Here is a 13,041-nt window from a genome sequence, read left to right on the forward strand (position 1 = left end):
GGAAAGGAGACTTGGGCAGGTATGTATACAACTAATACACACTACACTGATCAATGAGATAAGATTACTCATACTATTATCAACATAGGTTGTGGAATGCACATTGAGACTGCTCTGAAGGATGTTCCAGAGGCTGAGAGATGTCAATGCCCAAGAAAATGATGCAGTTACTTATAGGAACTGAGGAAAGGGAGGGAGGAAGGAAGGAATAGTCTATATTGTTATCTATTTGATTATATATTCACAACAACGATTGACTACAACGACGATAACACCGACGGTTTATTTCATTGCGCAAATAGTGTAGGCAAGAGAAAGAGCAAGAGGAAGAGGAGCAAGAGGAAGAGGAAGACCATTATTGCTTAAACGAACTAAACTTGACTAAATAAATATCTGGTGCAAACCAAGTGTTGCCAGCATTGGACTCATGAATATGCTTGTGACAAAGTAGTACAGAACACCAAGGGCGATACTAATTGGTAGCGCTGGCAATGCTCTCCTGAAGATAGCCAACAATAACATCGTAATGAACAGTCCCTGAGAGTTTACAAGTACGAAAGGACGGAGTTATTATCGACTCGAAATGATAGATGTCCTTTCAATCATTCACTACTTACAGTCATGACAGCAACAAAGCAAGCAAACACAACCTCAATGTTGTGATACTGTGAACGGCCAACTAGGACACTGTAGAAGACAAAGTCACCTAGTCCTAGCTTGACACCACCTTTGGAAGGTCGCTCCTCAGCAGAGTTGTCGTCCTCAAATGTTTCGGGCTCAGAGGACACACCACTCTCAGTCAAAGGTGAGGACTTTGGCTCACTCTCTTGCATGTCCATTGTTGTTTCCAATTTATCAGTTGATGATGGTGATATACCTTCTGTCGTCGTTGTGGTTGATTCTCCATCAGTTGTCGATGATGTTGTAGTTGGTAGATTTATCGGTAATGAGGATGGCGAGTAACCTGTTGGCGAGTTGCCACCAACAGGTCTAATTCTATCAATACTCATTTGTTCGGTTTCGTTGTCTGCAACCATTGTTATATATACACTTGCTAGAAGTGATTGGGGAGTTATGTCAATAACAATTCCTGGATAATCGCAGAGATAATGACCTACCATTATAGATAAGAGCGGGTATCTCTCCACCTCTCTCCTTTGATATTTCGATCAGTTTCCTTAGAGGTCCATTGGGACACAGCACGGCAAAGATGTCGTATATGGATACAACAGTGAGTAATGCCCATGTTGTCCATTCAGGGAATCTAGCAATGAACAATGCCATAATAACACTAAGGATAATAAGATAGAACTGATTGATCAGCTTTGGACTATGCCAGAATATACACATTGCTCCTCCAATACTAAAGTTCCAGACGATGATCACAAAAGTTGCATAGTCCAATGCTTGGTTGACACATGTAAGGACAAATCTGTAATCAGGGAAGGGATATGTCAGTCGGGAACATGATCGGGAGGGTATATCCAGGATTACATACGCGAGAATGAATCCTCCAAACACTCCCAAGATTAGGAGTGATGTGATTAGCAGCCATCCATATAATGCCTTCATGTACTTGAACTTGTAGAGTACAACCATCATGACTGTGCTGAATATAGTGACACCGAGGAAGGTCAATGTGTTGATGGTAGTCGATAGAATAACCTTTTGAAGTTTGTTGTCTGTTTCGAATAGTGATAGCTTGGCAAGTACTGACAGAGGTGATGCTCCACTTCTCATTTGGAATTGTGTCATCGTACGCAGGATCACAACTACCAATATCATAGTGATGCTCACTGGTATGGCAATTGACATCAATTGATCAGAGTAATCTACCAGCGTGATTATCTCGTCTTCATCTTCATCTTTTGAATCGATTTCATAACTATCATCATCGTCATCTTCGTCATCATTATCTATATAACTGTCATCCTCTTCATTATCCAAATCCTTTACATTTGTCGATCCATTGGTATTTGTATATATTATACTCGTATTACAATGTATATCTATATTATCATCATTATCATCGTCACTATCTATATCATTATTATTATTATTATTATTATTCCCATCTTGTGCTTGATCTAGTTGTGGTATATTATTATTGTTATTACTACTACTACTACTATTATTATTATTATTGTCTTCTGATTGAACAGTTTCCTGGGTAGTCTTATCGATCTCCATTACTTTCTAAGACCTGGTTGATTGATTGATTCTAAATGATTATTATTATATACAATAATTCGATGTTGTTATTGTTGGTCCTTAAACAATCACAATATTGTGAATGAACTGAGGTGGCAATAGCTGGAACAGCAACAGGGCAGTGCAGTGCAACAACATCAACAAGTCAACAAGTCAACAATAGACGTAGGGGATGGGACAGGACAAAACAGGACAAGACATCGCGATGTAGGAGCGACGATTCATCCTTCAATCCACTATCCTCATGCACTTCTGCAGAACGATGTGCGGATCTCGAATGCAGTGTGTATGGGTGTGTATGAACACTCTGTCGATTAAGTCGTTGATTGAAGTAGTGTCTCTGTCTATGTGTGTGTGTGTGTTGGATAGATAGAGATGGATGAGGGGGTAAGTGTAGAACAGAGATGGGGACATGACCATAATAATACAACAGATGTCTATATAAATATATATATATATATATGCGATTGATTGTTGTAAGTATTGTCTTATGTGTGTGTACAAATATAAATACAAATAATATTATTATTATCTGTTTGTGTGTATGTATGTATGTATACACAACCAATCGGGATATATGTATTTGAACATATATATAATTAGTTGGGGGAGCTGGAAGAGATGTTCGTATCACGTGTCCATCGGTCAAACCAAGGTCCTTCAATATGATAATCAATCTCTCCTTCTGTTGTTGTCGTAGTGTTGTTATCGCCACTGCTGTTGTTTGTCATAAGTATATCTTTGTTACCAGACCAATGTGCATAGTCAATTGGTACAGCACGTTGGCTGGCACTCCTTAGACTCATCTTGACCTCTTGATGCTGTTGTTGTTCCAGTGGTTGCCCACTGACTTGGTCCACGTCGATGGGATTGAAACCACTTGGATCGGATGTCTTTTGGAATCTAAAGTCGACAGTCCAACGAACAGAGTTACTCATGTTTGGCAAGCTTTGATGTACTGTACTGTTCTTGAACAGTACAACTGAGCCTCGTCGCAATCCCACTGTCTCAACCACCTGTCTGTCAGCTGGTAGCTCACTCTCCAAGATCTCAAGGTACCACGAGTCCTTAAGATCATCTGTGCCGCGTAGACGTTGCAGGGTGTGTGTGTAGAGTGGCTGGTCTGGCTGCTGTCTAATCATCACAAGCGGACCATTCTCTTTAGTGATGTTCACCAAGGGTATCCAACAGGTGATCTGGTCGAGCTTCTCTGCACCCTCAGACAGGTACGCAGCGTCCTGATGCCAGGGCACGTCGAATGACTTGTTGTTTGGTGTCTTGACGCGTAGGTTCCACTCTGGATGTCCACTGATATCGCTTGTGTCAAGCAGTTGTTGAACGATGTCTAGCAATACAGGCTTGGTCATCAGATGACCAAAGGAGTGTGGCAGTCTACCTGCGAACTTTGTATGAAGCATGATGGGTGCACCCTTGAACAGACGTTCCATATCCAACACTCTCTGTTGAAGATCATTCATCAACAACTCTATTTGATGTCCTATAGCAAGTTTCTTTCTCTTTTGTCTTTGCTCCTCAGTAGTAGTTGTAGTCTGTTGTTGTTGTTGTATCTTATTATGTTTGATAAGCAATGACTCCAAGTCATCTAATCTAACTTGTACATCTTCAAACACCTTCAATGTATCTTGATCATCAATGATGCCATGTAGTATTATATATCCATTCTCATTGAATGATTGGATGTCTTCCAATGTCAGCTTAATAGGAGGTGTAGTATATGACATAACTTGAATTATCTCTTTCTTTGATTGATTCTCTCAAGTTCATCAATTGATAGTGTTGTGTATGAGTGGGGTGTAGGATGTGGGGCGGAGGCTGGAACTATTCCAGCCCCATCATTAATGATTACTTTATTGAATATTGATTGATTGATTGTATTAATGATTGAAACATGTTTGAATGAATGGATGACTGATCGTCTATCTTCTTCTGTTGGACTTGATGAGAGCACCATCGACATTGAGCATGTCCTTGTCAACCAAGAAACAAGCCTTGTTGGTGTTGTCAAACTTGTTGTCACCGACAACAGTTCCAAGTGCAGTGTATCCAGCTGGTGGAGTCAATTGGAGACAAATGTTCTGGGTGGTCTTGACGTAGTAGAAGTATCTGCCCATGGACTTGAAGACAAAGGTGGCGCCGCTGGCATCGGTCTCTGTGACATCGACATTTGGCACCAACTTGGATGGATCGAGCTTTCCTTGTTTGTCGGCGCTGTCATCCCAGATTGAGCCGCTGACCTTGTGCGTCTTGATCAGACCGTAGTGGGCATTGGTGATGTCTGGTCCCAGCTTGAAACAGTAGACACCGGCATTGTCAAACTTGGAGTCCTTGTTCTTGAGTGATGGCCAGTAGCCGCCAGCAGTGTATGTACCCTGGATACAGTAATCGCCTGCAGGTATGTTCTCAAACTCATAAGTGCCTGCACTAGTGGCAGTGTTGTCCAAAGTGATCAAATCCTTTCCGTTCTTATCCTTGAGCACCATGACCACACCAGCCAATGGCTTGTTGATATCAAGTGTTCCTTGATCAAGTGCCGAGTCATCCCAAATATTTCCACTGATGCTGAACGTTGGAGCCTCGACCATGGCTATGATGATTGATTGATCAGTATGATTACACTCATTCTCTCAATCAATCAATCAAATATTGATGATACATACCACCCTTGAGATCCAGTCCATCTCTTTCGAGTTTGAAGCAGTAGTTGCCAGTGCTGTCAAAGAGGTTGTCGTTCTTCTTGACGGTGGATGGGACGTACTTGCCATCGGGGGAAGTGAGGGTCATGCACACCATACCCTGGGGTGCCCTGATCTTCAGAGGTCCATTTGTTGTGGTCAAGAGTGGGTAATTGGTGGAACCCTCGGCATCCTTCAACTGAACCTTGATTCCAGAGATGTTCTTAGTAGAATCATACAGACCCTGGTTGGTAACAGTGTCATCCCAAACGGTCAATGTGTAGTTGCGGTATAATGATGCACCTGGATTGATTGATTGATGGATTGAGTGAGTGATCGATCGAATGAGCGTATGATCCACGTGACTTACGAATATTGGCATCGATCATATCTGGACCAAGAGTGAAACAGTATGATAAGTCCTTGAACTTGCTGTCACCCTTGGGAATGAGCCAGGTGTGATACTTGGTCTCGACGGGTGTGGCCTTGAGACAGTAATCGCCAGCTGGCATGTCAGCAAAGGAGAAGTTTCCATTGAACGTTGGCACAGAGTTGAGCACTTGACCATCCTTGTCCGTGAGATCCATCTTCATCGCGCCATTCAATGGCTTGGAAGTGTCGAGGAGACCTGCGTTGCTGGCCGAGTCATCCCAGGCGAAACCGGAAACATTGAACACGGTCCTGACCATGGCACCCTTGATTGATGGGTTACTCTTGTCCAAAGTGAAGCAGTACCTGCCATTGCTGTCAAAGATGTTGTCGTTCTTCATGACACTGGATGGGATGTATTTGCCAAATGGTGGCAGCAGGTTGATGCACAGTTTACCTGGTGGACCCTTAAGAATGAGTGCACCGCCATATGAAGCTCGTTTGTAGATCAGCACTCCATCTTCGTCCCTCAACTCAAAGTTGATTCCTTGGATCAGCTTGTCCTCATCGAATATTCCTTGGTTGTCAGTGGTATCATCCCATATTCTAATGCTGTATGAGAGTAACTTGGTGGAGCCTAATTTTGTCGAATGTTAGTGCACTGATATATCTTCAATCAATCAAACTTACGAATATGGGCATTGGTGATATCATCTGGACCGAGGGTGAAACAGTATTTGCCGCCATCGAACTTGCTGTCCTTTCTTGGCATGCCCCACCAGTAGTACTGGTTACCAGCAACCTTCAAAGTAGCATTGATACAGTAGTCGCCAGCATCGAGGTCGGTGAAGGAGTATGCACCGGTCACAGTCTTTGATTCTAACACATTACCATCCTTGTCTGTGAGGTTCATTCCCCATGGACCAAATAGCTTGGTCTTGTCCAAAGTGCCTTGATTGAGCTCAGAGTCATCCCAAGCGAATCCAGACACAGAGAACTTAGTCCTTGGCTTGTATAAGGCTGATTGATTAATCAAGGGTGTTAGTGTCAATTAATTGATGGATTGAACGTGTTGCGATACATACCTCCAAGGTATTTAACATTGTCAGTGTCGAGATCGAAGCACAGTGTACCCTTGTCATCAAAGTGGTTGTCTTGGTCATGGGCTTCGGATGGTAGGAAGTCTGGTTTGCTAATAGCGAGACAGTAGCTGCCTTGTGGAAGATTAATGTGGAGGGGACCTTGTGGTGTGGTAAGAGTGCTGATCACCTTGCCCTCTGCGTCAATGACCTCAACCTTTACGTCAGACATAACCTTTGTAGGGTCATGAATGCCCTTGTTCAGCAAAGAGTCATCCCAGACCTCAACATCCAATCCAAACATCTTGACCCAACCAATGTTGGCATCTGTGACATCTGAATCAATGATTCTGAAACAGTACTTGCCGCCTGGGTTGGTGAAGTGGTTGTCGTTCTTGTTGACACCGAGGGAGTAGGTGTTGTCGGTTCTGGAGGCGGTTAGACAGTAGCTGCCGGGTGTGAGGTCTTCGAATGAGTAGGCTCCAGTCAAGTCATTTTGAGTCGCCACAGTCTTGCCATCCTTGCTCAATACCATGCGAACACCACCAAATGGCTTGTCCTTGTTCATAATACCCTTGTTGTTCTGAGAGTCATTCCAGATGAATCCAGATACCTTGTTGGTCTTCCTGACCAAGGCTGTATGATTGATGGGGGTTGGGTCAGTGAGTGTGGCGGATGGGATAGTTCCACGAATGGGTTACATACCAAGATGTGCGGTGGTGATGGATGGACCAACATTGAAACAGTACTCGCCATTCTCAAAGACGTTGTCGTTTTGCTTGGGACCTGCAGTGAATGCTGAGTCACCTGGGGTGGCCTTGACCCAGTATGATCCGGCGGGGAGTCCAGTGAGTTCAAACTCTCCAGTGGCATAGTCAATGGTTCTGATCAAATGTCTTGATTGAGCTCCAACTTAGTACCATCAACCTTGCTATTCTTGTCCAACAGACCATTCTTGTGCAGGGTATCATCCCATATCACACCAGCAACACTATACGCTGGCTCATTGATCGTGGCTACCATGGTTGATTGATTGACGAGTTAGTGAGTGATCGATTATTAGATTGATTCATTGTTGACATACCCAAATGAGCGTTATCAACGTCTGGACCAAGATGGAAGCAGTGGGAACCGTCAATGTAGACGTTGTCATTTCTGGAACTAACTTTTCATTGGTGTCGAAGCCAGAGGCACAGTACACACAAGCGTTAAGACCATGGAACTCATAGCTTCCATCCACACTGGTTAACGCGGATCTAATAACACGGTACTCGCTATCATACAGATCAATTTTGACAAGCGCTACAATAGTTGAGTGATTAAATGATGAGTGAGTGGTGGAATGGTTCCAGGTATGATCACTAACTTACCAAAGTGAGCATTGCTCTTGCTTGGATTGGCCACGAAGCAATTTCTGCCATTGTTGAAGGCGTTGTCATTCTTGTAGAGACCAGCAACGTAGTTGGGTGATGTTGGTATGGCTTCAATGCAGTAGAGTTGATCGTTGAGGCCATTGAAGAGGTAGGCACCATTGGTACCAGTGGTCCTCGAGATCTCTTTACCAGTGCTATCCTTCAGAACCATTGTGGCACCGTTGAACCTCTTTCTCATGTCGAGGATACCTGGTTCTTGGCTGAGTCATCCCAGATGATACCCTGGATAAAGAAGGTTTGAGTGGTGATCATGGCCAAATGGATGTTCTCATTGCTTGGACCAACGTCTACACAAACCAGCCTGGACAGTGTGATTCATTCGAAAAATAATATTAGGTAATAATAATTAATTCTTTATTTTATCCCATAGTTTCCAAATAACAATGAAGAATATAACATTAGTTATATTTTTATTTATTACCCTATCTTGTTCATATTTGGTAAATTCTGGTAAGTTCAAGAAATGATCAATTTTGAGCCAAAATACTCCAATTTTGCAAATGATCATGTGATCAATGATCAATCACAAGATATCACTGGAGGAGGAGGAGGTGAGGTTGCCAGTCAGTCAGACAGCATGATCCAACAATCATCATAGAAGTTACCAAACACTCATACAACTATTCGAGTGTATTGGAAATTATCCTTCCTCCTCAATAATGATCATTACACTATTTAAATTCTTTTCGTGGGAGGCTAAACATCATATGAATATTTAATGTCCACATCTTTGTATGATTGGCTGGATTCCAATCACATACATCGTCGAATGAATGGGGAATGGAATTACAGGGCAAATGTAAGTAAGGGGGTCTCCAAACATTAAACCCCCATCATTGGCTCTACACCTGTGTGCGCTTGGTCAATTGTCGGATTGATCATTCAACCACTTCAAGGCTCAGTTTAGCACACACTCACACATCCAATCAACCATCATTGTGAGTTTGACCGTCTTCACCACTCGCTGTGTATTGATGATCCATTCGCAATCACAAACATCAGCACACAATCCTAAAACTCAAGAATGATTCCACACTCTGGGTCGCAATGTTTAATAAATACTTAGAGGTCTGGCTTGATCGTCCAGAGCTTGAGGGTTTTGCTAAACACTGCTACACTCTTCAGAAGGCTGCGGAACAAGGGAGCTTGGTCAGCTGATATCGAGAGCGCAAAGTGATCAATGATGGCCTGTGTAGTTGAGTTGCCGCCTTTGCTCATGAGGAAATCAAAGATGTTCTTGATGATGTCCGACGGCTTGATTCCACCAAACATCTCGGATGCCTTCTCGATATCCGATTGTTGCAGTGTGGAGAGGATTGCAGAGGAGTCCAGACTGGCCTTGCCGGCTTGACCCACCAGTGGTTTGTTGTTGTTGTTCATCTTGTTGTCCGGTATGATCGACACGATGGGCTGGAGTGTTGGAGATGCTGGGGTATAGATAGCCTTGTTCTTGTTTCCGAATCTACCACCTGTTGTTGCTGGTGGAGGACTGGCAATGAGACCCTCGAGTGGGTGCCCAGCCAAGGTCGAAGGGATGCCCGATGTGCCCGATCGTCCTGTCCATGTTGGAGTCGACAGTCGATTGCCTTGTGACTCGATCTTGGCCCTCGACAACTTGATGAGCTCCACAGCCTTGTTGGCAATCTTGGTTGCCTCGTTCTCCAACAAAGAAGCCTCGGGTCCTGATTGCTCCATGATGCTGTCATGCTTCAGAGCACTCTTCAATCCCTCCTTCTCAAACAAATGTTTGAGAATATATGCATCCTCTGACTCCTTGGTCTCATCGTCGTTGTTGTTGTCGTTGCTGCCTCCGCCTGGCTGATATGGTCGCGTCTGGTATGTTGGACTGTCGGCATCGGCGGCTGGTGGACTGTCAACACCACTGTTGCCCCTCTTCCTCTGCTGGCTCGCAGCAAAGTCCTCGGGTAGGATCTCTGAGTTTGTTCCATTGAAGATATCGCCAGTCTCTGAGCCCTTGACCACCTTGTTGTAGGACAAGAGATCTTTGAAGTGGCGCGACCTGAAGAATCTCTTCTGACGTGGATCCTTGAGGATCTTGTTCGAGAGGAACTGCTTGTATATCTGGCGATGGTATATCTTCTCCTCGATCGTGCCCGTAGTCATCAATCGGTAGATGGTGACGGACTTGAGCTGGCCAATACGGTACACACGCTCCCTCGCCTGGATGTCGGTGGACGGGTTCCAATCGGGATCGAACAGAATGACACGGTTGGCGCCAGTGAGATTGATTCCCAATCCACCAACCTTGGTCGTGAGCAGGAAGATGAACAGAGTCGGATCTTGATTAAACTCCTCGACCAACGACTGTCTCGTCTTGACAGACGTAGTGCCATCCATTCTTCGATAGGTGAGGCCACACTCGACGATGAACGACTCGACAATGTCGAGCATCTGTCTGGTCTGGCAGAACAGCAACACCTTGTGGCCTTGTTGCTGCCACATGGGCAGAATCTGCTGCACCACCTTGAGCTTGGCAGATCGCTCCACATTGCCGTAATCATACGGCTTGTCCTCACCGTCCTTTAGCAGGATGTCGGGATGATTGCACACCTTCTTGAGAATGTCGATAGCGTAGAGAAGGTTCTTCTTGCCATCCAGCACATCTGTGGCCTCATTGCTCGCCAAGAACTTAAGGTACTCGCGTTCTTGGAATGGCGTCAGAGGACAGAGCAGAACCTGTTCATTCTTGGACGGCAGGGACTGCAGCACGTCAGCCTTGATACGACGGAGCATGTAGGGCGATATCAAGTTGCGCAGAGCAACGGCGCATTGATAGGCCGTCTGCACCTGCAGCGTGGAGGCATTGGCGTAGCCTCCCAGTGAGATGGGCACGGCGAACTGCGTCTTGAAGATGGGCAGTGTGCCAAGCTTGCCAGGGAACACAAAGTCAAAGAGCGACCAGAGCTCAGTGAGCTTGTTCTGGATGGGTGAGCCAGAGAGGATGATTCGATGGCTGGTCGGGAACTGCTTGACCGAGAGTGTTACGTCGGCATCGGGATTGCGTATCTTGTGTCCCTCGTCCAAGATGATGTACTCCCAATGATGTTTGAGTAGAGTATCTTGATTGATTCGAACACTCTCGTACGTTGTCATCAGGATGTGACCCTTGGATGCCACGGTCTCAATGAGTTGCTTCATTGTCTTCTTGTCCTTGTTACTTGTGCCACTGGAGTGATAGAGAATGGCTCTGAATGGAGGCCACCAGGTGTGTATCTCCTTGACCCAGTTGGAGAGCAATGTCGCTGGTGCAATGATGAGTGCTGGGCCTCCAAGCATCTTGCTGTAGTGAAGTGATGCCAGGAATGAGATGATCTGGACAGTCTTGCCAAGGCCCATCTCATCTCCGATGATGCCACCACACTCTTGGTTGTGCAGCTCCCACATCCACTTGACACAGGTGACCTGATACTCGAACAGTCTGTGATATACCTCGTATGGTATCTTGAAGTCGCCGTCGACTTGGAAGTCCTCGCCAAACTCATCATCGTCGTCCTGCTCCTCCAGTGACTTGTCCAACTCAGCCACCTCCTCCTCGAGCACCTGCTCATTTTCAATCTCTTGTTTGTCGTCCAGCTCGCCTTGTGAGTTATCATTGAGCAGGTTTACAATGGCATCTTCGTCCTCCACATCAATGTTCTCGTCTAGGTGTTCGGAGGTGGTGATTGGGCTCATCTCACTCTCGTCCAGTGGTTGTTGCTGCTGAGCTGAGGTGGTCACTGGTCTGTTGCTGATGCCCAGCAGTTTGTTGGTGTAGTTTGTTTGTTTGCGTAATCTGTCCTTCTTCCAAAGGTACAGTCGATCCTGATAGTTGCTCTCGTTGGCATCGTCTCGCCACAGCTCTTGATGTATGTCAATTGATATCTTCTCCTTCTTCTTGTTTTTCTTTGACCGGTTATCCTCCTCCTCTTCCTCCTCTTCCTCTTCTTCGTCTATGTAATCTTCATCGTCATCTTTGACCTCCATCACTTCGTCGTCGTCGTCATCGTCATCCTCTTCATGTTCTTCTCCTCCATCATCATCGGCATCAACATCAACAGGATCTTCATTGCCGTCAACATTGATTGCACTCTCGTCATTCTCCTCATTCACTTCGTTGTCTACTTCCATCGCCTCGTCAACAACATCTTCGTCTTGGATCTCCTCTTCCTCCTCCTCGTCGCTCAGCACAATGTCATCATTCTTGAGATCATCGTAGAATGTTGTTGACTTTTTGGAATGCTGTTTGTTGGCATTCTCCATCCACTTCTTTCGCTTCTCATGACGCTCTTCTGCAGCGGCAGAGTTGACACCAGGCTTGAGACCCTTGCTTCTTCTCGTCGTTGATGAATAGCGTCCACCACTATCCAACCGACTTGATCTACCACCTGCTCCACCTCCAGCTTGACTTGTATTGTCCATGACTGGAATAACGATTGCTTTCCTGCTCTGTTGTCTATCTCGCGAGATTGATTGATTAGACCTTGCCAAGCCAGACTTCATTCATTCATTGATTGAATGTACATACACATTTGCGAATGGAGTGATCTTGCCCATTCTTATCAGCCTCTCTTTCTCATTCTCCCTTGACTGGCCACCAAACCCAAAGGCACGATCCAGTGAGCTTGGCGCATTGAACTCTGCAGAATTGGCTGGCTTGTACTTCTTCTGCCTCTCCATCTTCTGCAGATCCTCCTCCAACTTCTTCTTTTGGCCATTGAGCTTCCTCTCCTCAGCATTAAGCTCATCAAGTCTCTTTTGCTACTCGATCAATCAATCAATCAATCGTTAGCAGTGATTATGGTACGAACTAGCCACGAGGTACACATACCTTGAGAGTCTTTAACACAATCAAACTGTTGATGACCTCTTCAGGATCGATGGCAGACTTGGGTGCAAAGGTAGTGGCCTTTATATGATCATGGTTCTTCTCGATAAAGTCTTGTATTGATGATATCTCATTGCGCACCTTGTTAAGCTTCTTTGTAAGCTCTCTGATCTGATCTTGCGCGATTGCCTGATCGATCGAATTGATAACATTCTCCTCGACTGATCTTGAACTCATAGTTGACACTCCCATCTTTGAAAGTGAGTCCAGTGTCTGACCAGAGAATGATGATTGCTGTGATGATGATGATGATTGCTTCGTTGTCATTGTATTCTTGTTTTTGTTATTGTTGTTATTGTTAATCATACTGCTGTTCGCAGCCCTCTTTGATGTAGATGCGCCACCCTTGCTCGTTTGTTGAGCAGGTCTTG

General features: G+C 45.0%; 4 protein-coding genes across 4 annotated transcripts; all 4 read right to left on the minus strand.

Annotated features, from left to right (window-relative positions):
- Nucleotides 1-381: 381 nt before the first annotated feature.
- SAMD00019534_107770 (hypothetical protein) lies at nucleotides 382-2,136 on the minus strand (the record flags this gene model as incomplete). Its single annotated transcript, XM_012893806.1, has 4 exons — nucleotides 382-537; nucleotides 618-1,054; nucleotides 1,119-1,432; nucleotides 1,499-2,136. Coding segments are annotated over 4 exons (1,545 nt in total), but the record flags the coding sequence as incomplete, so codon positions are not given.
- Nucleotides 2,137-2,816: 680 nt separating this feature from the next.
- On the minus strand, nucleotides 2,817-3,863 carry SAMD00019534_107780 (hypothetical protein; the record flags this gene model as incomplete). The annotated part of the gene is made up of 2 exons (XM_012893807.1): nucleotides 2,817-3,025; nucleotides 3,059-3,863. Coding segments are annotated over 2 exons (1,014 nt in total), but the record flags the coding sequence as incomplete, so codon positions are not given.
- Nucleotides 3,864-4,148: 285 nt separating this feature from the next.
- Nucleotides 4,149-7,963, minus strand: SAMD00019534_107790 (hypothetical protein; the record flags this gene model as incomplete). Its single annotated transcript, XM_012893808.1, has 9 exons — nucleotides 4,149-4,816; nucleotides 4,890-5,207; nucleotides 5,275-5,910; nucleotides 5,964-6,293; nucleotides 6,359-6,988; nucleotides 7,058-7,264; nucleotides 7,350-7,368; nucleotides 7,437-7,654; nucleotides 7,723-7,963. 9 exons carry the CDS (start codon nucleotides 7,961-7,963, stop codon nucleotides 4,149-4,151), a joined length of 3,267 nt encoding a protein of 1,088 aa, XP_012749262.1.
- An 884-nt stretch (nucleotides 7,964-8,847) lies between these two features.
- Nucleotides 8,848-12,937, minus strand: SAMD00019534_107800 (hypothetical protein; the record flags this gene model as incomplete). Its single annotated transcript, XM_012893809.1, has 3 exons — nucleotides 8,848-12,238; nucleotides 12,311-12,543; nucleotides 12,614-12,937. The coding sequence occupies 3 exons, from the start codon at nucleotides 12,935-12,937 to the stop codon at nucleotides 8,848-8,850; spliced, it is 3,948 nt and encodes a 1,315-aa protein (XP_012749263.1).
- Between the last annotated feature and the right edge of the window lie 104 nt (nucleotides 12,938-13,041).

Source organism: Acytostelium subglobosum (genome assembly GCF_000787575.1).
Source record: "Acytostelium subglobosum LB1 DNA, scaffold: scaffold29, whole genome shotgun sequence".
Classification (NCBI taxonomy): Eukaryota; Evosea; class Eumycetozoa; order Acytosteliales; family Acytosteliaceae; genus Acytostelium; species Acytostelium subglobosum.